General features: G+C 40.1%; 1 protein-coding gene across 1 annotated transcript in view; it reads right to left on the bottom strand.

Moving 5' to 3' along the window:
* LOC149147369 (cysteine-rich receptor-like protein kinase 44) overlaps nucleotides 1-27,973 on the bottom strand; it is a 105,300-nt gene that overhangs the window by 28,017 nt on the left and 49,310 nt on the right. The window contains exon 7 of the mRNA XM_089441813.1: nucleotides 8,399-8,517. Within this exon, the coding sequence (XP_089297939.1) occupies nucleotides 8,399-8,517 (119 nt within the window). The remainder of the gene's footprint in view (nucleotides 1-8,398; nucleotides 8,518-27,973) is intronic.

The following is a 27,973-nucleotide window of genomic DNA, read 5'->3' as shown; positions in this document are numbered from 1 at the left end:
AGTTGACGGTATAAGGTAGCATCAACTTCAGGAGAGGTACAAGAGACTGAAATTTTGACTCCAGACTGAAAGGGAGAAGGGGCTGGCTTACAGTCTTCCATGTGAAAATGACGAAGAATATCACAAGCATACTTGGACTGGGAAAGGAAAATACCCTCTTGGGATTGCAAGACTTGAAGACTGAGAAAATAGTGTAAATGTCCTAAGTCTGTCATTTCAAATTTCTTTTTAAGGCTGGACTTCACATGGTTTATAAGGTTGGGATCACTACCAGTAAGAATAAGATCATCAACATAAAGAACAAGGATGATAAGAGAGTTGCCCTCTTTCTTGGTGTAGACAGTATTGTCAGAATGACACCTAGAAAAGCCAGATTCTAAAAGAAAGCTATCCATTTTCGCATACCAAGCCCGAGGAGCTTGCTTGAGGCCATAAAGGGATTTCTTAAGTCGACAAACAAGGCTGGAGTCTGTTTGTATGAAGCCAATGGGTTGTTCCATATAGATTTCTTCCTGCAAGTCTCCATGCAAGAAGGCAGATTTAACATCCATCTGATGGACTTCCCATTTTAAAGAGGCAGCAAGGGAAAGAACAAGGCGGATGGAGTTCATTTTGGCAACAGGAGAAAAGGTTTCAGTGTAGTCAATGCCTTCAACCTGTGAAAAGCCCTTAGCAACGAGACGAGCTTTATGTTTATCAACTTTCCCATCTGGTCCATACTTGGTTCTGTAAACCCATTTACATCTAACAAGTTTGCGTCCCTTTGGTAGAGGAACAAGATCCCATGTATCATTTGTCATCAATGAATGATATTCTTCATTCATAGCTGCTTCCCAATGTGGATGGCCTGAAGCTTCTGCAAAAGTGTCAGGATCATGATTTACTGGAGCTTGAGCCAGTAAAGAAGAGGCTCTTTCAAACTGAGAACGTGTACGTCGCTGATCTGTAGGATCACCGGCAAGATCACCTGCTGCATCCCGAGTGGCACGGACCCATCTTGGAAGTTGAGGATCCTGAGAAGGTGGGGGAGGATTATCATCCTCGCTTTCATCATCTGAAGAAGAAACGTTTTCAAAGATAGAAGAGATAGGAAGAGGTGGCACATCCGCCGGACTAGGCTCGCAGGCCGATTTATTTTCATCAAATTTTACATCTCTTCTAATGATAACATTTTTGGACTTAAATGGAATAAGTCTATAACCTTTTACATCTTCAGAATATCCAACAAAAGTACATTTCTCACTTTTAGGTTCTAAAGCTTTATGCTTTTCATCTGGAATATGGGCCCATGCTTCACTTCCAAACACACGAAAGTGACTTACATCTGGTTTAATGGAACTCCAAGCTTCTTCTGGAGTGATATTCTCTAGAACCTTAGTAGGAGTGCGATTGATTATATAATTTGCACAATTAATTGCTTCGGCCCAAAAACTAAGACTGAGTCCTTTAGATTGCAGCATACAATTAGCCATTTCCTTTAAGGTGCGGTTTTTCCTTTCAGCTACACCATTTTGTTGTGGAGTGTATGGAACAGTATGTTGCATTTGAATTCCATTTTCGGTGCAAAAGTTGATGAATGTGTTTTTAACATATTCTCCACCATTATCAGTTCTTAGCTTAAGAATTTGATGTCCAGATTGTTTTTCAACAAATGCTTTGAAGGCCAAAAAAGTGGTAAATACTTCGCTCTTGAGTTTTAAGAAGTATACCCAAGTGCGTCTGGAGAAATCATCAATGAAAGTTAAGAAGTACTTGCAGCCAGAGAATGAAGCAACAGGAAGAGGACCACATAAATCACTGTGCACAAGCTGTAAAGGGGCTGAGGCGTGCCAAGAGGCACGTTTGTCAAAACTGTCCCGATGATGTTTTCCGAGTACACATCCGGAACAAACACCATCTCTGCAAGATACCATAGGAAGACCTGTCACCATATTTTCTTTACATAGATGCTGAAGGGAGCGATAGTTTAAGTGACCAAATCGCTCATGCCAAAGTTTGCTCACTTCATCATTATGAGCAACAAATACTGAGGGAAGATTGGATGACCCAAAGTTGTGAAACTTATACAACCTTTTGGAATCATCAGCAAGACCAGTAGCTAGAATCTGTTTAGGATCTTTTAGATCCTTGATTACAACATCATGAGGTGAAAATTCAACAATTTTACCTTCACCTGAATGAGTTATCTGATAGACAGATAGAAGGTTGCAGGATAAGGTTGGAACACATAATACATCATTAAACTGACCATTGTCTAGATGAACAGTTCCAGTCCCTACAACATTAAGAGATCTATCATCACCAATATATATATTTTTGGTGTTACAATCATTTAAAGAAGAAAACATGGCTTGGTTTTTGGCCATGTGACAAGAGGCTCCAGAGTCAATGAGCCACTCATGAGAATGAGAAGAAGAAGAAGATACATTTAATGCATAACCAGACTGAGATGATTGACAATGAGATGCAGAAAGTGCCATTCCGGAAGTTGAAGTTGAAGTAGGCTCCACATGGATGTTATGTTTCTTCATTGCGGCTTCCAAGGCTTCCATCTTCTTAAAGCATTTAGATTCTAAGTGGCCATCTCGATTACAAAAGTTACAATGTCTATCAGTCTTCTTCCATTTGTTTTTATTGGTCTTATCATTTTGCTGAAATGATCTTTCATTTTGAGGCTGAAATGGTTTAGGACCATTCTTTTGAGGATATGACTTCTTAGGATTCTTTGAATTTGGTTGCTGCTGGGCGGCTAACGCTTTCGTGGAAGAGTTTCCAAGATTAAGAAGACCAAGGTGTAAGAGTTTTTCTTATTCTCTTATTAAGGAATCACAAAAGGAGTCAAAGGAAGGGGGCTTGTAGTCTTGTCCTTGACAAATGAAAGCTTCTCTTGTAGAATGGAAAGTGGAAACAAATACAGAGTAGGCTGGTCCCAACTTAGTAAGGATGGAATAAATAAGGTTACCATCGTCTTTCTTAACTTTAACACCTTCCAGGAGATATCTAAGGTTCTTGAATTTGGACAAGAAATCTTCAATGCAAGAAAAATTATTAAGATCCAAAGTAAGCAGCTCATTTTCAAGTTGATGGGCTCTAATTTCATTTTTAATCCCAAAAACTTTAGCAAGTTTTTCTAATGCTTCATGAGGAGTCTCAAGTTCCGCAATGTGGAATCTAAGATCAGGAGAAATAGACATCCCTATCAAACCACGTGCTTGATCTTGTCTATTTTCCCATTTTGCCGCCTTGTCTTCATCTTTTGGTTTCTTCTCTTGGTCTGTGGCTATTCTGAAGAGACCTTTACTTCTAAGTAAATCTTCGATGTAGGCTACCCATTGGAAGTAGTTAGTGTTGTCAAGAATGACTTGGCATGGGCTTTCCATTTAAAAAAAAAAAAACTGAAGCTGAAGATGCTGAAAGTAGGTGTTCCAATGGATAGATCTCGAAAAAATAGGCGGTTTTAAAAAAAACGGCTCTGAAAAAGGCTTCCGGATGAAGAAGTTATGGCTTTTTGAAAAATAATTGTTGAAGTAGCCGGCAAAGTGCGCGAATGTGCGGGAATGAAAAAATCCGCCCCCACAAAATGGAGACTTGAACCCAAGACCTCTACTCTCTTAAAATAGCTTTGAACCAATTGATCTATACAAAAAATTTGAGAGAGAGAGAGAGAGAGAGAGAGAGAGAGAGGGGGGGGGGCTCGGTTTGCGTGCTTGCCTTGAGAAAGCTCTTTTTCCCTACAAAACACAAAACACAAAACCCAACACGAATATGCAAAGAAAAACGAACCTTGCGGCTCGAAGTTAGCTTTAGCCAAAAAACTAAAAATTTAAAAAAAAATCTCAAAGTTAGCTTTAGCCGAAAAACTAAATATTTTTCTCAATGTTTCTGATTTTCCGAGATCACACTAAGGTGCAGGGAAAAGAGCATACGCATGAGAAAAATCCTTCCTTTCTGTTTCTGATTTGCCCAGATCGCATAGAGTCGCAGGGCAAAGAGCATACGCAGAAATGAAATGTATAGATCCGGTTAAAAAAAAGGCTAAATAAACTGAGACCGAAATAAGCAGAGAGAAAATAACAGTAAACTGCAACAAAAACACTGTATACCTCCCAATCTCAAAAATGACGCAGCTAGGGCTACCGGAAACCTTTTCGCGTGAAACGAAAGGGGTTCCTCACTGGAACAGATGCTCCGAACGCAACAGAGCAGTCCTCTCGGCCCGAAAGTAGTCAGAAACAGCAGATCTAGGAAACGACAGCCGCATGCAGTTCTACTGGCTTCAGATTTGGATCACCAATGGACGCGGCCCTCAAATAGCTCTGATACCATGTAGGAATTTACAGGGTAAGTTCCACAGAAAGAATACCAAAAGGACACCGCTCACAACCAGATCTCAAATCAATACACCAGTATTTTTGACGTGGTTAAAACCCTCAGAGTGCAAGGAGGGAAACAGTCCACGGCCTGTCCCAACGTGGGTACTACAGGCAATTTATTAATCAAAGAATGAAAATTTACATAAGCTTCTCTCATGCACGGATTACCCGAACAATGACCCTCCATGCGCTTTAAATAGAACTCATGGACCAATCGGGTGTCAAGCCACGGATCAAGTGTCGGTAATACCGAGGTGAGAGTGAACCGTCGGATCACTACATATTGTGACCGTCGGATTGTACGTTACAAAATGTACAACGGTAAAGAAACACACTTTACCTAACTCTAACCTAACTCTATACTACACCAAGTTGAACTTAACTATATCCTATGTGTCGGAATATCCTAACAAGTTTAGGCACTATCTTACATGCCTCCGCTACTTCTGACTCTAGACGTGAACTATGCATTTGTAAGGCCTCCTTTTCCTTAAAAACCTACGTCTTTTCAGTGAACGGTTGTTGGTTATTGCCTTTAATTTCACTAAAAGAAATGAGTGCTCACTGCTCTCTGATCCTATGCTCTTCCATGATGCCCTGCAGTAATGCATGCAGAGAATCAAGTGATAGCGCAGCAAGGTTCAATCCCATGTTTGTGACTTTATGGAGCAGTGCATGTTGTTCATTTATTTCGGCACGAAGTTACCCTTTAGGAAAACGAAGATGCTCACATGCTACAGCCAGGCCATCTTCGCAACTATACTCTTTCCTCATGGTAGACTGGCTTTTGCATCACTCATCTTCCCAACATCTTCCTAGATTCTGGTTTCTTGGAGCCGCAACTCTCGTAGATCCTTCTGAATGCCCCCAATGTCTGCATGTATTGCTACTTGAACTGCTGCATCACATTTGTTGCAGTGTCCCGAATTTTATCGTTGAGATTGCATTATGTTAATACCATGGGATCAACTTGTGTTCTATCAGATTTTTGCTTCTTGCACATTCCTCCCTGCTACTCCATGCCATGCTTTTCAAAAGAAATGGGGTACTCTGCCCCTCATCACCTCCACCGCCTTGTCCTGAAACATCTTCTTCCTCCATCTCTGGCGAAGGTGACTTGTCACCTTTCTGTGACTCGCATTGTTCTTGTTCTGCCTACTCCTTATTAGTGCGTTCTTGCTTTGGATGCTATTTGATTGCCATATGAAAATCCATTTCCACAAAATTCCAAAATACCTTTGTCTCTGTAATCCGAACAACATCTTTTGTAGACCATAAGGAAGTGAGTTTCTCTTCCTCCGACAATCCTTCCTCGAGCAGAGGAAATTCTCTATCCTCCAACAATCTCCATGCAACGAGCACAATTGACAGCAATAACCAAGAGTAGTGAAATGACTTGGTTTTGTCCTCGGCATCTCGGTATTTTGCTGGGAACTCCTAGCAGAGGTACCTTGCCCAATTAAATTGCACACACTAAGTGCACTGCGCAGTAAGGGAAACTATCGGCACAAGAACTTAGTCCATGTAACATTTTCTCATCACCTTCCCCGCTAAAATCTAGGCAACGAATTGAACTACCTGGTCGATTATGGAAAGAATAGAATACCCTCACGATTCTTAAGGAGGCCATACTCCCTCTTCATCTTGTCTGCAAGATCTTTCTCCCCATTCTTTCCTCCAAACTCCTTAGTTGGGTTTGCTCCTTCGTAAGGTAGCTATGTGATTCTATGAATGAGCATGTTTGTGATGGGGATAGGCTTTCCTAGCCATAAACACCCATCATGTACCAGTGTGAGGAGATAGTGCACACATATTGTATTAATGGGGGTGCGGTGATAATGTGGCACCAACAGAAAATTGAGCAAGCCTGATTTCTCAAACTTGTGGACCCATTCCATCATTTCTAATGTTGTAACACCTGTTTCTTCATAATAAACCTTATGCATATATTTTTCCACTGCCAGATGTAGAAATTTAGCGTGGTCTGCGAGGTCCCAATCCTTCATTTTTAATAATGGGATCTGGTGAGCCGAGGACCTTCAAAAGGGACTTGCTCAAGTAGTAAGGGCATGGATACTGTGAACTTCTCAGTATTTGGGTCCTTCGTAACCTTTTCTTTTCCCTTCCACTGAGTGATATATGCAGGTAGCCTTGTCATGGGTTCCACCCCTTCAACATCGATATCCTTTGTTCCTTGGAATTCTTCTGCGTCTAGGTCCACTACTCTCTCTAGCTACTTATCTTTCTTCTGCTTGGTCTATGTTTTAGTATGCTTCCTTGGGGATGCACGCATCGACACCGGATTTTTCTGCTTTTCCTTTGTTTTGGGTTGCTTTTCTTTCATTGCAAATTGTTTGTCTTTTGTCATGGTCTGTTTCGACCTAGGTAACCTGGGCGCCATGGGCACCGCAGGCGTATCCTCTACATTTGACACTTCTGGTCCTCGTGCATCGGACACAGTTGCTTTTGAACTCGGCGCTTCAGTAGGGTTGGTGGCAATCATTCTCTCCATAAATAACTTGGGGGCTTCGAGAGAAACATTTACTCGTGATAGGAATTCTTCCCAAAATGGTCGGCTCATAGGGAACAGACAACGAAATTCACTAACAACTCTTAGAGCGCAAAGTGTTCTCTGTCGAAATGGCACATGTAATTTATAGGAGGTTTTGAATTCAAATCTGACTATTTCCCCCAATTTCTGATAATAAATTTTGTTTTGGTGGCAGATCTCAAAAGATTTTTGCCTTAAATGCCACCACCCCACTCCACTTAACCTTCTACTAGTTGTCAAGTCATGAACAATAATTCCAACGGTCATTTTCCTGCTGCAATGCATGGTACCTTCCCCCATTGTGCAGCTTCTTGGGTTGCATCCCCGTCATTCTCCGCGCAGCCTACTCGTTGTGTTGTCCTTCAAGTTCAGCAGTATCATTTATAGTCCCGCTCTCCCTTGCAACTACTTGGAGCACTAAGACTATCGTGCTGCCATATAGTCATTGTGTAGGATCCCCTATATACAACTTCAACCTACTCCCATTCACTTTTCCCAAAAAGGGTTCCCCATTCAGCTTCACAAGCTGAACTACGCCTCCCTCTATAATTTATTTGATAATATATGGCCCTAACCAATGCATCTAGAATTTACCCAAAAATTTAGTTAATTCACTATCATATAACAAGACAATATTGTTTACATTGAATGGGAAAAGCTTGATATGGCGATTATGCCATGCTTTTTCGCATTCCTTCTGCACTTGTTGATGAAATCCTGCCAAAAATCAATCTTCTTCGAGCTCCATCAGCTACACAAGGCATTCCTCCAAAGCCTTTCGATCTGCCATACTCGTCAGAGCTGCTATGCATAGACTAGGCACAATTTACTCCATCAGCATTACGGCTTTGACCCCATATACTAATCTAAATGACGTTTGTCCTGTCAACTTCTTAATAGTAGCCATATAAGCCCAAAGCACAGTAGATACACACACATCCCAGTGATTTTGTTGCGTGTTACAGATCTTTGTCAGCGCATTCTCCAAAATATTATTAAAGGCTTCAACAATTCCAAATTCCTGCAGGTGATATAGTGTACTCTTCTGGTGGTATACCTGGAATTCTTCAGTCAATGCGCTGATAGTTTCGTTCAGAAAGTGCGTACCCCTATTACTCATCAACACTTTTGGGTAGCCAAATCTAGTTAAGACATACTTGAACAAGAAATTGGTTGTTGTAGCCCCTCCACAATCCTTAACCAATTGTGCTTCTGCCCATCTGGTTAGATATTCCATTGCGGTGATAATATAGCACGCACCTGTTTTCTACCTTGGGGGCTAAATTGGCCGAACAAAATCAATGGCCCACTTCTCAAATGTCTGCAAGGAAACCTGAGGATGTAGTGGCAACTCATCCCTTCGAGATGGTCTTCTAGTTCTTTGACATGCATCACACGCCTTACAATACACTGTGGAATCCTTGTGCAAAGTTGGCCACCATAGACCTATGCACAAAATCTTCTACGCAGTTACCTTTCCTACATAATGGTCTCTCGCAACTCCCCCCTGAGCTTCAGCAAGAATGTTATCTTGCTCAAATTCCAGCACATATCTTTGAAATACCTCATTTGTACCCATTTTATACAAATATCCTGCAATAACTGAAAAATCAGTCATGCACACTAATAATTCCTTCTTTTGCTAGCCTGTATATCCTTCTGGTGCCATCCCTGTAGTCAAGAAGTGAATAATGTCTACAAAATGGTCATTTGCTACGCATATCATAAAGAGTTGTAAATTTGGCAGGCCTTCCTCCAGATTATTAGGCTCCTCTCCTATTTCGATCCATGCTAGATGGTCAGGTTCCACATTTAACCTCCCTGGCTTCACAATGACTTCAAAGTCATGCTCCTGAAATAGTAGCAACCATCTACAGATCTTCCCCCCCAACAGAGGCTTGCTGACCAAGCATTCAAGGTAGAATGATCTATATACATCTTGAAATGTCCTCCTAATAGATAATGCATGAAGTTTTGCAGTGCGTACACCATGGCCAACCCTTCGCACTCAGTCGTGGAATAAATTTTCTCACCCTTTGATAACTTCCTACTTCTGAAGGCTATAGGATGGTCCATTTCTCCTTCTGTGGCCTATGTTATCACTGCACCTAATGCAATGCAAGAGGTATCCACATGTACATAAAACTCCTTTTTTCAATCAGGGAATACCAAGATCAGCGCAGTGACCATCTTTTCTTTAAACACATCTAAGCTACATTGACATTCCTCGTCCCAACAGAATGTTGCATCCTTATTTAGCAGTTTCTCCATGGGCACAGTAATTTGAGCGTAAGCTTTGATAAATTTTCTATAGTATTCGTATCTCCCAGTGTTGCGCGCAACTGCTTGACGTTCCTAAGGGCCTCCAAATCCACAATTACTGCAATCTTTGTAGGGTCCATCATCAATCCTTTCTTTCACACCAATTGAGCCAAAAAGATCCCAAAAGGAACACAGAATATACATTTTTGCAAATTTAGTGCGATCTAGTATCTGCGACACGTATCCAACATCAGATGCGGACTTGCTACATGACGCTTCACTAATCCAAACACCATCGAGTCATCAAAGTATACTTCGAGGAAGTTATGAATGAACTCCTTGAACATTGCTATGACTACGTGGGAAAATATCGCAGGCTCATTCTTAAGTGCAAACGACATCACAATGTATTGAAAACAACCCCATTTCATCATGAAGGTCATTTTTCTCCTATCCTCTGGTGTGATCTTGATATGATGATACCCGGAAAACCCATCAATAAAGGAATAGGCCTCCTGCCCTCCAACATTGTCTAATACTTCATCTATAAATGACGTTGGGAATGGGTCATGAACACACACATCATTAAGCTTCCACAGATCTATGTAAATCCTTATTTCTCCTTTTTGTTTCTTCTCCTGCACCACCATCGGGCTCACCCAGTCAGATTCTTCAATAGGTTCTATGATTCCTGCCTCCAGCATCTTATCCAACTCCTAGCGAACCTTTTCCTTGTATTTAGGATTAAGGCGATACGACCTCTGTTGAATAGGCTTCATTTCCAGCCTCAGAGTGATCTTCATAACACCCAAATTACCAACTATGCCCTTTAAATCTGAAAACCTAGTAGGGAAGAGATCCTGTTATTCTCGTAGTAACTTAACAACTTTATCCACAGTAGTGCCATCCTAATAATCTCCAATTTTCGTGAACTTCGGTTCTTTGTTAGTGCCAATGTTTACTTGATTTGTCTTCAAAGGCGCGAATATTTATAGGTTTTCTATTTGTGGGCCTTTGACTTCACGTTGCCCTTCTACCTCTGGAATATTAATGTTGCATGGGTCCTCATCTTCCTCCTTAGCAGTCACATTATAGCATTCCAACGCATGGGGCAGTTGGGTGCTCTAGTCTGGTTGGATCCATTCCATAGGTTCCATTGGCATTCTGAAGATAACCGCCTTAATTTCTTGTAGTGCTTCATCGATGCTTGCGAATCTATCTTCAAAGATGAGGTTAATAAGAACCCTTCCTTCAATACGTCCCATTCCACAGTGCCATGGCAGAGCTCCATTTCCATATACCAGTTCATGGGAATGGTGTCCAAGGTATGGCAAAATATGTGTACCCACTCTGGCTGTGGTTCCACTCCCCAGGCTTCAGTCCATTTTGCTAGGTGATCGCACGAATCATCCCTTCCATTATATTTCTCAGTCATTCTGGTGTTAGCACGCCCAAACCGTAGCTTCATCATTCTTCTGCAATCTCGCCATCCAGCAAACTATCCTTATGCATACCCCACCATCGTGCAGGCGTAGCGCATAGTGCCAATTCTAATGCTTGGAAGCGGTGATCCTCAGGGACTTCACACTCAAATTCATCCAATAATAGATCAACGTTAGTTAAACCATCATAATAGGGTAATTTCCTTACCTCCGATTAAACACAATGCAACGACTTCGTCATCATATTGCATCGCAACGTAGACACTTCATGTAAGCAACTCTGCAAATTATCTAACTCCTCGTCTGAGTCAAAGGTGCAAGAACTCTCACAGTCCCATGCAATCCTCCCATCTACCATTGGATTGATCGAGTCTTAATCTCACACTGTTATTTTGTAGATTTGATCTAGTTCATAATCATCTTCTTCATAATCACAAACTATTTCAGTATAGCGCGCCCCTTTATCAGGGTCCAATGGTACTATAACCCGAAGCGACTTTCTTTCAAACAACATTGTCCTCTTATTTAAATTGATGACCCCATTCATATCAATAGCCCAATCAATTCCCAGGAGCACAGCGTAGGGATTATTGTCATCAACAATCTCTATAACTTCCAAGTCTGCTACTATGCTTGCACCTTCATTATCAACTATTACTCCATATAATCGTCCCATGGGGATGATTTTCTGTTGGTTTGCCATTCTGAGTTGAATCAGATACCATTACAGCACAATTCTCCCCATCCGTTCCCATGTTTGTTTCAGTAACACATTCGCATTGGACCCCATATTCAAAATACCTAGTCCATCTCATAATCACCTATCTGCGTGGTGAGCCTCATCTCGCGCCCTGTTCTTGCCTTATGTTTGCCAATATTTCTGACTATGTGGTGTCCATTAGGGGATTTCTCTTTGCTCACGCATTTATTTATTAATTCCTGTAGGACCTCTACAGCCTTGCTATCACACAACAGTTTCATGTAGGTCTCCAAAAATGTAGTGAGTACAAAGGGATCAACCTCTGTAGGTGCACTGATTTCTTGCAACTTTTCCTGGCTTCTTGAGGTGGAGGCCTCAGTGAAGCTCTCCTTAGCTTCAATAAATGTTTCCTTAGCACGATTCAAATCAAAGATAACTTCTTTCTCTATCACCTTGCAGACCCATCCTTCTTCTTCAGGATGTTTACCCTTATCAGCGCCAGTCATCATTCCACTTCTTAGCTCAATGTTAATGTTTTGGTCTCCTTCACAGGGCTTAGCCCCCATCATCTGCAGATTTTGTGTGGGCTACTGAGGCTGTTTTTTTCTTCTCTTGCATTTTAGCTATCAATATTGGGCATTCTTCTATAGTATGGTCAAACTGTATGCAGTATTGACATGACAGGTGCGTAGGATTCTGGCACTCTTGCACCTAGTGCCCTGGATATCTACAGTTGTAGCAGATAATATAACCATGACCTCTACCGGGTCCTCCTCCTCTTTGACCCTATCCTCGACCCTAATAGCCTAAGAATTCTCCTTCAGTGCCCTAATCTAGAGGCTGCATTTGTACTTGCATTTGGTATGTAGGCGTCCTTTCCATCATCAGCACATAGCTTCAACAGTGGTGATCATCATGGCCCATAGAAGTTACAGAACAACTACTCCAGTGTCTAAACAAATGTTGAAGTAAATGGTAGTTGTCCATCACATGTTGTCCAACAAGCTAATAAATAGCACACCATAGTGCAACCCCCACACTTGGCCCTGCTCGGGTTTCTGGGTTCAGGGGAATTGGCCCCCCTCCTCTAATATAATTTTCGTACATGGGATAGTGATCTTTATTATGCCCCTGTCTCTTACACTTCAAACACTAGACTTCCACATGCACTTCTAGTTTAGTCTCCTTCTCTTTCTTCAAACTTTGTAACTCTAGGTGTAAGCTTGCAAACTGTGAGTGGATCTATTGTACCCCTAATTCATATCCTGAATAGGTGATGCATGCAGCCGCATAGTGATTTCCAGGGCTTCTACTTGTCTTGCTATCTTCTATTGTGATAGAGTGATTCTCAAATGGGGCAAAAGCAACGCGATAAACCAGTCGCGATGCTGGCTAACTGTGATCTGCATGTTAACTTCTCTGATCTGACACTTCAACCACTGATCAAATTCCCAGGGTGTCTCATTGACCCTCATCATGATTTCTTTAAATCCAATTACTCACTATGAGTCAGACTTAGGCTTACTAAACTCTTTGTTTAAAGCCGACTTATTCTCTGCTAGTGTCGCAAGAGGATTATTAGAACAATACTTAATATACCAGGCTAGTGCGCTATCCTACAAAGTGGTAACCAATTGTGCCTTATTTATATTGTCATCAGTAACCTATTGTGTTGTCCATAAAACATTCGCAACAAACTAGAACTGGTTTGCATCTTCACTCCCTATGCCTTTGAAGATTGTCATTTTCATCGTGTTTGCCATGTTGAATGGTGGTAGTGGAAGTGGAGGTGTGGGCGAAGGTGTATGCGGTGGGACTGGAGGTGGAGGCAAAGTGGAAGGATGATTTATTCAAGGAATCCCCTAAGTGATTAGCTGAACCACGCTTCGTAGTGTAGTCTTTCCCACCCCTTCTTCGTTACTTGAAGGGGGTCCAATCAATGGACTATATTCTAGCCTTGATCCTCCGTGATTTCTAAACATTCATCCACTTCACATAGCTCCGAACATCAAGGTAATGGAATCATCTATTTTTCACATAACAACATCTTAATCCATGTATTCAATGATATTAAGTACTTACCTCGCAGTCCTTTGAAAAATTGTCGCTCTGCTTTGCTATAGCTGACTGAGATAGAAAATACAAATTTAGTAACAAATCCTCCTATACTTTAATCGAGCTAGTGATCGACAGCTTATGCGATCTTATTTTTAGAGGCTTCTAATCATCGCACTAATTCTGGAGTCCACACTATAGGACTATCGAGCTTCTAACCTTCCTTGACTTTTTGTCAATTTAGATAACCACTCATACAGTTCAATGGGAACGTGCAGAATAAGATCTTGTGTATCTCCGTATACAGATACCTGTTCAACCACTCTTCCTTTGACAGTCGCGGATTCTTATTTTTTTGCGTCGCAAACTTGTGAATCTTCCGATCCAACCAATTTTCAATTTCCTTCTTGATCAGATTCCAATGATGCGACATCACACATCTCTTTCAAGAAGATCCCCATCCCAGAAATAGAACTATTTGTTGGCTTGGGAGTCCTGACCTAGGTTCGGAGTTAGTTGTGCCAAACAACAAAGCCCTACACTACTGGGCCTTTTGGCAACAACCCATGTAACGCAGGCTACAATATCATCTGAAGCAGTATGGGGGGATGCAAGAACCAAGTTTCTACATCCATAGACTAGTGTGATGTATTTTAGTGCCTCAAATCTGACTTTGTGCATATCGATAAACTCTTAGGGCTTGCCATTACACTCTATTAAAATAGCCTTTAGACCTTTGTGAAGGTCTACGATTAGTCCTTGTTGACCTTTAACAATTAATTTTCCTACTTACGTGAATTAGAGAGAAATCCTAAATTAGTTTTCGCACAGATTTACTTAAGTTATTAGTAAACATAAGAGAATTCATCAGAGTCTACGCGAAAGTACTTGGGCGTGCATTATGTACATCATTAACACTTATTCAAGAGAATCACGTAACATTCAATCAATATTCCATAAAACACATCATTCATCGACAACATATAACATTAACAGAGATAAACAAAAATACGCAAGAATTCTTCGATGACCTATCTTTATTGATCTTCAATTAAGAATTACACTCGAAACTACCCTGCGCACAAGTTGCAGGGGTTCGCGCACTCAGCTGCGGACTCTACCTAGGCCTCTACACACTCAACTATAGAGAATTTCTTCTTCTGTCTTACTCGCTTTTCCTTACTCCCTACTTCTTAGTTCTGCTTCCTTTCACTAAGACTCACTATTTATATACTTTTTCATACCATGCCATGGTCCACGGACCATGGTTGAATCTCAAAACCGACTCAAAATTTATCCAAAACAAGGGGCTAAGCCCCTTTGACTCCTATTCATTTATGTGCTCAGCATCCACAAATCGCGGAGACTTTACATTGTTTACAAAATTGTACCAAAATTTTGGTTATCTTAACCCCCAAACTAACCCAGGGGACCCCATCCCAACACCCGTCATGAGTAAATTGTAGGAACATGTACACTGATGGATGATGGAAAGATGATGAATGTGATGAAGAAGGATTTCACATGCTAGAATACTTACGTTCAACTGGACGAATGAAACAATCTCACCTAAGAGAAGGTGGAAGAAACACATGCATACAACCATCTTCCAAGACCAAGACCATTGAAGACCCCGTAGCATCAAGCCATGCAGAGGAAAAGAAAAATCACACACATGAAATTACATCAGTCACTTAGGAGCATAGTATATTGACATGGACACCACATCCAGCCAGTACATATCAGCAGTGTCATGTCAAGTTGTGTCATGAGTTGTCAAAGCCACATCACTACTATGGGCCATATTTGTTGTAATTGAATGTAATGTAAAGTGGACATCCAAAGGACACACACATGAAGATGAAGAGTCGTGTCAATTGAAAATTCATAAGAAGTTGAACAGTCATGAGGTTAGTCCAAGAGTCACAAGGGTCAAGCATCACCCTTGGCTATATATACTCCTCCCATTGTATGAGAAAGAACTTTTCACCTTGCCTCCTCCCACATATCCATGAGAGTAGATAGTCAGTTCTTTGAGGAGAAAGGAGTGGCCCCAATGTCCCAATACTAGGACTAGTGATGTATGGTGTACAGATGTGGCTTGGGACTTTTTCTTAATTCAGAAGCCTATTAAGGCCAACATGTTTTCATGCATGTTTTGTAGATGTTTGTAAGACTATTCTTTCATCATTTATAATGCATGTTTGTTTCACCTATACTAATATAGTTGAAATAATTCAATTGTTTTAGTACTTACATTGTTGATAATGTATTGTATTGGTTATCACCACTATCTCATCCCTGTGGACTACTGCGCGGGATACTAGATGTACCACCTTTCTATATTGTTTATCACCGTTGTCACATGCTTGTGAACTACTCCGTGGGAAACTAGATAGACCATTTTTGTTTTCTAGTTATAATGACCATAACATCCATGTGGAATACTCTGTTGGGTGGTGTATGTGTTGTCCTCTTCACTTCAGTTTTAATGACCATCACATCCATGTGGACTACTCTGCTGCATGGTGTACATGTTGTCCCTTGCACTTCAGTTTTAACGACTGTCACATCCACTGTGGACTATTCCGCTGGATGCCAGACAAACCTTTCTAGTTCACATGTATCTCTTCCTTTGTGGTACTATTACCTCTCAGGTAGAGGCTCACTTTACTCTCCACCTTTGTAGTAAAAGAATCGAGACATAAGTTACGTTATGCACTCACCAGGCACACTTACCTTGTAGTTTGAAGATACCAACATAACACTTTCATGTGATGAACAAAAAAATCTAGGGAAAATATCTAATTAAATGGAAACTGGGCCATTGTATCAGATGGGACTCCTACATCAAATGATGTGAGGTCTAATCGGGACTTCATACCAGGGATATCCCCTTAATGTTGGTAGGTCCAACACTGTCAACACAAGGATTTTAGAAGAAATAAGAGAACACTAAGTCTCTATAATACCTACTTTGGCATACCATGTTACTACTGAAGCATGCACTAAAATTGAAGGAAAAACAAAGAAAAGAGGGATTAGGCCCACCAATTCCCATCCTACTCAACTATCTCAAAATGGTCAAAGCCCCCCATTTCTGCAAAAGAAAAAGGAAATAATTACAGTAAGAGGGGATAGTAATGGCCATCATTTTAATGATGTTGACGGGGACGAGTCACTCCCTCATGTTTCTTCTAAGAAGTTGCATGTAGTCTCATTGTCCAAAAGTAAGAGTTAAAGTAAAAATGGGTCAAAAAAAGCAGAATCACCCATGGATGTGGAGGTATGCAACACTATAGTCCCCAAAATGGGTAATGACTAGAATGGATGAAGCTTAAAGGATTGTTGAAAATTTGGTTTCTAAAGAGACTACCTCATTTGAAGAGAAATACTTAAACATGCAATACACCCATTGTGTTAGGTCTACTAAAAAAATGCAAGTTGAGAAGGTGCAAATAAAGAATAAAAATGTAGCGAGATGAATAAAAAGTGAAATCAATGTTTTAGGAATCAGACTTTCTAGACTCCTTAAATTGCATTAGACCATAGGGGATGATCTTGCTCATTCTGTAACAAATCAAGAATCTAAAAATTTGATATTGAAGAAAAAAATATAAGAGCTTGAAGAAGCTCTTAATCAGACACCCCTATTCACGACTCAACTATCCATTTAGGCACTAGAAGTGACAACAACACCTAGCATGCCCCAAAGGATTGGGAAAGTAGCACAATTGATAACTAAAATTATGTCATATATAGCCATGAATATAAAATAGGTGACTTGAAATCATAGCAGGTTCCTATGAAGTTTCTCTGCAATTGAGAAATATATCTGAAAGACTTCAAATTTTTTTTGAGTATCTACAGAGGGACTTAGAATATGATCAACATTTTCTTGAAAATGATTTAAATACACTTGTGAATAAAATTAACTCTCTCATTGAACTGAAAATACTTGAACATTGTCTTCCTACCCCAAAAATAAATAAATAAATCAAATTTGGATCATGTGCTAAGGCTAGAATTCTTGAAGAGACCCATGTTGTATGTATGAGAATTGATGACCACAAAAGTAGCTTTTTTAAAGTGATTAAAGTTGTTCAAGAAATTAAAGCCCCCTAATGATTATAGACTCTATGATGATCCCTAATGATGTTTTAAAATAAGAATTAAACAGTATTAGAATTTCATTTGGCGTTAACTTCAACAATCTAGCCAAATTTCCTGAAGCTCAAATCAAGAAATTCCTGAATCTAACCAAATTTCCCGAATCTAGTCGAATTATTAGTTTATGATAATAATGATCAAATGGATAGCATTGCAAAATTACGGTCTATGCCAAACAAATAGAAAATGAAGCACTCATTTTGAGAGTGAAGCAACGTATAATTGTCCTATCTATGAAAGAATACGTTGAAGAATGGATCAATAAATTATTGAATGAAGTAATTGATCCAAAATAGCTTCCTAAGTAGTTAGGATATCAAACATCTGATGAGTTGATTGTTAGGTCCCTATAACACTAGTGTATTCCCCTTATTCTTATTTGTATTGTAGCCCCCTATTATTATTGTTGTGCCTGCATAGAAGCCCATTATTGTTTTTGTTTTTCCCTTAAATTATTATTGTTATGAAGGCTCTGATTATATGGTGACCCCTTAGACTCCTATATCTACCAAGGAGGTCTTGTCATTTGTATCATTCAATAATTGTTCATTTATGTGATGTAAAGGAGGTTTTTGCATATAATTGCTTCTCCTCCAATAGTTTGAGTACCTTGTCAACATGTTGAACATGATCCTCCCAAGACTTGTTGTAGATTAGTATATCATCAAAAAATACTAACACACATTTTCTAAGGAAGGGTTAGAAAATGGAATTCATAAAACCTTGAAATGTGGAAGGTGAATTAGGAAGGCCAAAAAGCATGACAAAAAATTCATAATGACCCTCATGACTTTTGAATGTTCTTTTTGGAACGTCTTCAGTCTTCATTCTGATTTGATGACATCCTGAATGAAGATCCATCTTGGTGAAGTAAATGTCTCCATGTAATTCATCCAATAATTCATCAATGATAGGAATGGGAAATTTATGTTTAATAATGAGCTTTTTGAGCTCCCTATAATCTAGACACATATGCCATGATCCATCCTTCTTGTGCACTAATACTACTAGAGTAGAGAAAGAACTTTGACAAGGTTGAATTATACCAGCCTCTAGCATTTTTTAAACCATACGTTCAATTTTACTCTTTTGGGCATAAGGATATCTGTAAGGTATGATGTTTGGAGGAACACTTCCTAGAATCAAACGAATAGCATGATCAAAGAGTTGAAAATGGCAACAAGAAAATCCAGATTTAATTTTCCTATTAAACACACATGGGCAACCAGAAATATGAAAGATAAAACATGCAAGTACAATTTTTATTAACAATAGATATACATTTATAGTACATGTGGTGACTGTTGGGTTTCACATCCCAAGGTCTCTTGGACTCCTTTTGTCCATTCGGCTTCCACACTAACCCATTGAGGATTAGGTGTCCAACATTCCCCGCCTTAATCCGAAGGGTTATGTATGAGTCCAAGAAGGGAGCTGTAATACAAAATGTGCAAATATGCATGGCAGCACTAAGCTGAATGTGCTCTCTGAAATGTTGGTATAAAGGGCGGTGGTTTAAGGATGACCACCAACACTGGAACGCTTAGTGCAGTTCTCGGAACTCTTCCAAAACTGGCAGGAAGCTGAAGTCTTCTGCTAGAGGAAGTGATCCTATTTTTTTAAAGAGGGAAACCTTCAACCATGAAAGGGAGGTCTCACCCCGCATAAAAGGGAGAAATTCAACCTGAAAAACGGAAGTCTCAACCTGTGATGGTTTAAGGATGACCAACAACTCTGGAATGCTTAATGCAATTCCTGGAACTCTTCCAAAACTGGCAAGAAGCTGGAGTCTTCTGCTAGAGGAAGTGTTCTCAATTTTGTTCCTAGAATTCTTCTGAAACTGGCAAGAAGCTGAAGTCTTCTGCTAGAGGAAGTGTCCTAGATTGCCAACTGAAGGCATGTTCAGGCATCTTTGTCTCTGGCTACAACTCTAAAACTGGTGTGGCAGGTTGTGGCTCAGGCTCGCTTGATGTGATTTTGAAGCTTGTAGATGACCATCATTTCTCCCCCTGTCAGATACAAGATGAGATGATGGAGGAAACTCAACTGCAAGACTGTTCAATATTTTGGAACAAGTTCTGACATGTGTTTGGAATATCTTCTTGGCTGTTGATGCCCATTGCCAAGAAGCGATCCATCCAATATGAATCTTTGTTCTTGCAGGACGTTTGTTTCTGAAGCATTTGTGTGAAGAATGACTGGTTTTATGACAGTGCTTACATGGATGAAGATCAAAACAGTGATCTTTCAAATGGCCAACTCGGTCACAGTGTTGGCATTTCACGATCTGTTGTTGTTGTTGTTATGGAAGAGGGGCAGAATCTGGAACAGCTGGAGGTGCACTGTTATGAGGAGCAGGTGAACTGTCATGAATGAATCCAGCACTCTGAAACTGAATGGGCTTGGCATAGTTTGGAATATGAAAGGACAAGTCCTTGTCATATCCAAGACCAGTTCTGTGCTTGTTGTGGACAATCTGTTCCCAAGGTCTAATGATGGGCTTGGGAAGTGCAGACTGAGTTTCTGCATCTACATGTACAACAGCTGCTTTATTGGGTACTAAATCTGAATGAACTGTAATATTATTGTCTTGCTGTTTATGGGAGTCTGTTTCAATTTTCTGAACAGAAACAGGTTCAGAATGATGACTCCACTGCTGTAATTCTTCTTGTTGTAGCTTTGTCTCAAGCTACAAAAAATCAATCTTTTCCTGTGCATATTGTAAAGATTTTTGAATATCTCTGAGAGTGTTTTTGTTGACTTTAACTGTACTTCCATCAGTAGATAAGATTAGAGTGCTTAATAACTCTAATAATCCATGATTTTTCTCCATTATTCAAACAATCAAATCAACAATATATTTGTAAAAACAATCAAATGACCAAAAATGCACTCCCCCCCCCTTTTTGTTATTGTTGTTGTTTTAGCCTCCAATGCACGTTCCTTTAGATATCTCGGTAGAAGTTTCAACTATTTAAGATGAAGATTTCCCACTTTGCAATACCCAGAAATTGTAGCCAAGAGTGACAACAAGTTCTGAGCGGACTTCGATATCACAGTGATAGTGAGCATATATGTTGCTGAGCGGACTTTGATACACTTGCTTTCTCCAACACATCGAGAGTTTTGAACAGATATCTCGGCCTAACCATGGCCACAGCCTTAGTAGACATGTCTTATTTTATTATTGACAACGAAATATCGAGAGTTTTTAACATAAATCAGGCAGCGTAACACACCATTACACTCATGAACCATTCAATACAGTAACGCACCATATACCATTCGCATTGATACCATTCAATAGGCAGCGTAACGCACCATTACACTCATGAACCATTTAATACCATAACACACCATATACCATTCACATTGATACCATTCAATAGGAGCGTAACGCACCATTACACTCATGAACCATTCAATTCCACTGCGCTTTCATTCAACCACAGGTCGATATTAACACATCGATTTGTATAACTTCCATTCTTTTGGTTTTCCAAATCCGATTTTCTTCAATCTTTGAACCTGCGGCTTAAATAACTCAACATGATTTCAAACAGTCTTCATAACAGTTCAACTCAATGCTCATTAAACAATTGCACCTTCTATAAAATCGACTCTCCAAGTCGATGTGCCAACGCATTCAACAATGTTCAATATGTCAACAAACAGTGTTCTACTTCAGTCGACTATAATGCCACATAATCTGTAAATAATCGACCCCCAAACAGAAACTTCAAGGCCCTTCGAAAAATATGCAAACCGGACTGAACCTTAATTACCACCTTCTCTGCTGTAACACTACGGCATGATCAAAACACCAAAGGTTTAATGCAAACTTACCAGATTCGATTTCAATGCAGCTGCTTCTCTCAGCATTCCGTCACATAGCTGCACTTTCAATGTGTTATCCAATTCTCACAACGCAACCAAACAGCGTGTGATCTTAAATTAAATTCAATTGAAGTTTTATGCAGCACGCATTGAACATCGTGCACAAACTCAGTGCTATATATCACAGCCAACACCAATTTAATACTACAGCAAATGCTCCACCAATCTCGACATACATCGATCTTTCCACAGCTAAAATTGATCACGCATTCAAGGTATTATAAGCGCCATTTACAATTTGATTGATATTGAACCCAATTTCAGAAACTAAATATACAACAGCTTCCAATTAATTGCCATTCCACGACTTTGATTCAGGCTTGATTCAATGCCTTCTTACACTCAAACAAATTTGCATTATAGTTTTGACAATATCGACATCGATTATTCAAATCGATCTGCCAGTCCTTACAAAGTTCAATTCATTCAATTGTCCTTGAATTCATAAACACATCCAATACAAGTGCGCATCACTCAAGTGTCAATTTCAGAAATTAACACCCAATTTCTAAAACCATCAATAAACTCTAAAACACACTTATCATATTAATAATGAAAAACACTTACAAACTGTTCTTCCTGGCCAGATATTCAGCATTTTCATAAAACAAATGGTTCAAAGAAATTATGCAGGGCAGGAGTACGCCCGCTCTGATACCATGTTAAACACACATGGGCAACCAGAAATATGAAAGATAAAACTTGCAAGTACAATTTTTATTAACAAGAGATATACATTTATAGTACATGTGGTGACCGTTGGGTTTCACATCCCAAGGTCTCTTAGACTCCTTTTGTCCATTCGGCTTCCACACTAACCCATTGAGGATTAGGTGTCCAACATTTCCCTTGCATTAAATTAGGATAAAATTGTAATTCCACATCCCAAGATTATAATAATATGTTAAATAAGTTAATTTCACTTATTTGACTCAGTTAATTCAATTTTAGGGCCTAACTTCAGTCATTTAAAGTGGTTCCTAAAATTTAGGAGCCTAGGTTGAGTTTAATTTGAGTTGTAATAGTTTAATTCAATTAAACTAAGTTAATGTCAATTAAACTAGTTCCAACTGTTGGAGGAACTAGTAGGAGGTCTAGCAGTGGGGTGCAACTTCATGTGTTCAACCAATTAACTAAAAAATCAGCCATAATTAACTCATTCATGCATGAAATTTGAGTTACCGAGTTGAGATTGGATTTCAAAGGGTAGTGTACTATTAGTTGTATAATAGTTCGAGTTGTATAGGTGGTGCATGTAGTCAGAGAAGGGCCTATAGGGATTGTGCAGTTCTAGATGAGGAATTTCCTATTTAATAGGGAGCTAATTTCTTGAGAAATAGTGCAAGGAAATAGGAGCTTGGAGGGAAAAAAAATGGCTAAGTATTTTTAGAGTCAACTTGGGAGGCAGTGAGATAGATTGTACTAGTGCAGAGGTTGCTTAGGCTTGAGAAAGCATTGTAAATGTTCTCTATTTTTCTAATCTAATGCAATATACAGATAGGAAGGGGTTTTAGGATTCAAAATTTCCCCTTAGATAAATATATGAGAATATGTGATTGAATCTTGTCTCATGTTTATGTTGTGATTTCTCGATCAATTAATTGTTTCCATTGATGAGTAGAGTATATTCAAGTGTTTTTTTTTAGCAAATTACATAAGTGGTCTGAATCTACAAGGAATTTCTACATGGTATTAGAGTTGAAATCAATATAAAAGAGGAGAATATGAGTTTATATTTTGTAGGAGGAATCGAATTTGTAGCATCATACTTTAGAGCCAGCGGGATGTTGTTCTATGGATTGAGGCTTGAATATGCCCTTGAGGCCAGTTTGAACTATATTGCTTGGAATGAAAAGATGGAAATAGTGTTGGAAGACAATGGACTTAAGGAATTCATAGCAAATGATATTCCCAAGCCTCCGACAACTGATGCTCAAGATTTGTAGAGTGGAGAAAGTGTGTGGAAAAGGCGAGAAGGATTATCCTAGAAGGAGTTGGAGATCATATTGTCTAGAACCTCCATGGTAAGGAAACTCCTTTTGCAATGTGGAAGGCCTTGACAGACCTATTTTAAAACAACAGTGACCATAGGAAGTTGTCACTGAAGGACAAGCTAAAAAATATCAAGATGGAGAGAGGCGATATAATACTGAAGTACTTGACAAAGTTCACCCAATGTCAGGATGAGCTTGGAAGTGTCAGTGATATAGTTGCTGAAGACGATCTGGTGAGCCTAGCACTTCTAGGACTTCCCAAAGGCTGGCACAAATACCAGGACTCAGTTAATGGGAGGGAGAAGCTACTAGAGTGGGAATGATTGTGGTATGACATGGTACAAGAATAGATCTAACAGAACACCAAGGATGGATCCTCATCCAAGCATGATGATGAGAAGAATTGAGCCTTAGCTAGAAAGGCGAACAAAGGGAAGGGGAAATCATCCTATTCCAAATAAAATTCCAATCAGGGCGGTAAGAAGAGGGTGCATTATTTAGCTCTCAGGAGGAAGCCTCCGCTAGTTAGAAATCAGACTAATGAGGAGGAGGATGATAAAGAGGACCATTCAAAAACCTCCAATAGGATGAGATTTTGAGCTAAGTGGGAAGAGTGAGCACATGCAGCAATACCTCTAGGTGTGAGGTGGGGTGATGTGAAGCAATAGTCCCAAGAGTTGCATAAATTTGGACAGGTTCCATTGAGGTATTTTTTGTGTTGGCTTAAGGGGTCCGGACCTAGGTTCAGAGTTAGTTTCTCCAACCAACAAAGCCCTACACTACTAGCCCTTTCGGAAACAAACTGCATGTAGTCTCACCTGAAGTAGTATGGGGGGATGCAAGAACCAAGTTTCTACATCCTGAGACTGGTGTGATGTCTTCTAGTGTTTCAAATTTGCCTTCGTGCAGAATAAGCTCTTATGTCTCACCTCTACACTCTTTTAAAATAGCATCCAGACCTTCACAAAGGTATATGATCAATCCTTGTGGACCTTTTAACAGTTAAATTTCCTACTTATGTACATTAGAGAGCAGTCCTAAATTAGTGTTCATGCAAATTTACTTAAGTTATCAGTAAACATAAGAGAAGTCATCAGAGTCTTCACGAAATTACTTAGACATGTATTTTGTACATCATTAACACTTATTCAATATAATCATGTAACATTCAATTAATATTAAATAAAACACATCAATCATTGATAACATATAACACTAACAGAGATAAATAGAAATACACAAGAATTCTTCATAAAACTATCTTTATTGATCTTCAATTTAGGATTACAAACTAACGATTGCCCTATGCACACAGCTGTGAGAGTTTGTGCACTTAGCTATGGACTTTACCTAGGCCTCTGCAGACTCAGCTGCAAAGCCTTTCTTCTTCTATCTTACCCACTTCTTCTTACTTCCTTCGCAGTTATTCTCCTACTACTGCCTTAGACTCTCTAAGACACACATATTTATAGTCTTTTTCATACAATTCCATGGTCCGCGGACCATGGGTGAATCTCAAAATTGACTCAAAACTTATCCAAAACAAAGGGATATGCCCCTTTGACTCTTATTCACCTACACATTTCACATCCACAAGTTGCGGAGACTTTACGTTATTTACAAAATTGTATCCAAAAAATTGGGTTATCTTAACCCCAAAATAACCTAGGGGACCCCATCCCAACAGGCCCCCAATGCAAATATTGTGACTCACCCTCGAGTCACTATACTAGTGCCGTGATATTACTGCGAAGATCCCCCAGCTCCACCTAGCCCATTGCAACCTCGGCAGCGCTCTGTGTTGCTTCCTGCTAAACCTTCACGGCCAATTTTTCCATGGATTTTCCTTCTACTACCAGCCTCATCATTTGTTGCATATGTTGCTATCCCTTAATTTTATCCTCAATGGAAGTCATGACTTGATAAGCCTCCTCCAACCAAGGCTGCAACCTAGCCTTTAGCAAGGCTTCCTTCTTCTGTGCTTCTTCTATGTTAAGTTATGGTATGTTCTATGCTTATAACATTTTACTTCTTTTTCTTATTATATTCCACCAATTAGCAATCACATGTACATAAAGCAAAGTGTAGATAGAACATTAAACGATCGACAGAAAACAAGCCAAGACAAGAGACACAAGATGTGGCGGCTAGCCAGGGACAAACCCCACAATGTGTGGGGAAACCCTTTGATCAAATATTCTGTTATCTTCAATAATTCAGCAGAGAGAAATAGTACAATAAATCTGATTCATATCAGCAGTAGCAAACCCTAGATCAGTAGCATCAGCATTAGCGGCTTCATTATCAAACTAGGGCAGACCATATCTCACAAACCGACAGTCGAATTGACTTCATTCCACCACCAAACGTTTCGGCTTCCAGAGGAGGTTCAGATGAACCTACAGCACAGTTCAGATGAGGAGATTTTCTAGGCCTCACAAGTCAATCTTTACTTCTGCAGTTGCAGCTTCAGTTTCAGCAGTTTCCGGCTTCAAACTAGGGCAGTTGATATCTTTCAAACCATTCATCAGATTGACTTCATTCCACCACCAAAAGTTGAGGCTTTCAAAGGAGGTTCAGATGAACCTATAAGACAGTTCCAAAGAGGAGATATTCTAGGCCACGCAAGTCAATCTTTACTTCTGCAGTTGCAGCTTCAAATTCAACAGCTTCCGGCTTTACATGTGTGAGAGAGAGAGACCCATTTCAGCGCAGTAGAGAAGAGACTCATATCTGCGCAGTAGAGAGAGAGAGAGATGTGATGAGATGAGTGAGTCCAAATGAGGAAAAGTCCTCTTATATTTATACACAACGTTGCTGGGTGAATAGATGCGACTGTTGGGCTTCTGAGCCTACATGAGTTGTAGGCCGGCTTGATAATAATTCCATAATCAAAATAAATTCATATCTCCATGAATACTTATCGGAATTGGATGATCTTTATATCAATCCTACACCTCTCGATGAGAGGAATCTAATAAAAGTATTATTAGCCATGAATAAGATGACCCACATGAAGTTTTGCCCTGGTTTCCAATTTTAACACTCCCTCTCAACCATGGAGAACTTCATCTGCAGTCTGTCTATCGGTCGTTACTATTCATCCATCAAATGCACTGCCTTGTACAGCCTGACCCTTGCCCTACTCTGCTCTATTTTGCCTGTTCTGCTTTGTCTTGTTCTGCCCTGCACTGATCTGTACTATTTTGTTCTGTTCTACTCTACTCTTGCATTGTTCTGTTCTACTATGCTTTTGTCTGAATTATGAAGAAGAAGAAATGATCGAGGATGTATCATACTGACTCAAAGTCAGTCTCAGAGTATGTACCACTGGTCCCAGACTAGTCTCAACCAACCCAAAGTCAGCGTCATAGTGAGTACAACTCCAATGGTCCCAGACCAATATCATCCTCCACTGACTCAAAGTCAGTCTCAGAGTATGTACCATTGATCCTAGACCAGTCTCAACCGACCCGAAGTCAGCGTCATAGTATGGTACAACTCCTACCACTGGTCCCAGACCATTATCATTGATCCCAGATCAATGGAGGTCATCCTAGAGTAGGGAGTACGGTAGTTACAACGATGCGTCCATCGGTACTACTATGGTCCCTAACTTCATTTCCCTACTCATTGATCAGATGAGAGGTACTTCCCATGAGTCCCAGACTGCATGGGTAGGATGCCTCGACAAGAGAACTAATCAATCCTGTCCTCACAGGAGAACACATCAATCCTGCTACAATTTCCATGGAGAACACAACGATCCAGGCCTCACAGGAGAACACGTCAATCCTGCTACAATTGCCATGGAGAACACATCAATCCAGGCCTCACAGGAGAACACATCAATCTTGCTACAATTGCCGTGGAGAACACATCAATCCAGGCTGCCATGGAGAACACATCAATCTAGGCCTCACAGGAGAATACATCAATCCTGCTACAATGTCGCCACGGGGTGTACATGTATACCACCAGGGGATAATGAATAATCCTGTGGTCATATGCTACTCCAAGAAGCACCCCGCACCCCCCTGGAGCTCTCAGAGCTCAATGCATCATACATGAACCTCATTGGAGGGTCTTTGAACAACTCCAAGTTGTTCACGGAAAGTCAGAAATTTTACTTTCCCAAGGGGTTTTGTCAGAATGTCGGCGACCTGTTCATCTGTACCAATATGATGGAGCCTTATAGCTCCCTGTTGCACCATATCTCAAATATAATGGTATCTGATATCAATATGCTTGGAGCGATCATGGAATACAGGATTCTTTGACAAACGAATCCCACTTTGGTTGTCACAAAGGATCACAGTGGTATCCAATGTGAATCCAAACAACTCAGTGAAGAGCTTTCTCAACCAAACTGCCTCACAAGAAGCCATGCTAGCAGCAATATACTCTGCTTTGGCGGTGCTCAAATCCACCGACTTTTGTTTCCTGCTCATCCAGGATATCGAAGCAGATCCCAAGGAGAAACAACACTCGGAAGTGCTCTTACGGTCCTCCACATTGCCTGCCCAGTT

The sequence above is a fragment of the Pinus tabuliformis genome, chromosome 9 (assembly GCF_031772625.1).
Source record: "Pinus tabuliformis cultivar Carrire ecotype Pingquan chromosome 9, CPIR1, whole genome shotgun sequence".
In the NCBI taxonomy this organism is placed as follows: Eukaryota; Viridiplantae; Streptophyta; class Pinopsida; order Pinales; family Pinaceae; genus Pinus; species Pinus tabuliformis.
This window is presented reverse-complemented; position numbering and strand designations above follow the sequence as displayed.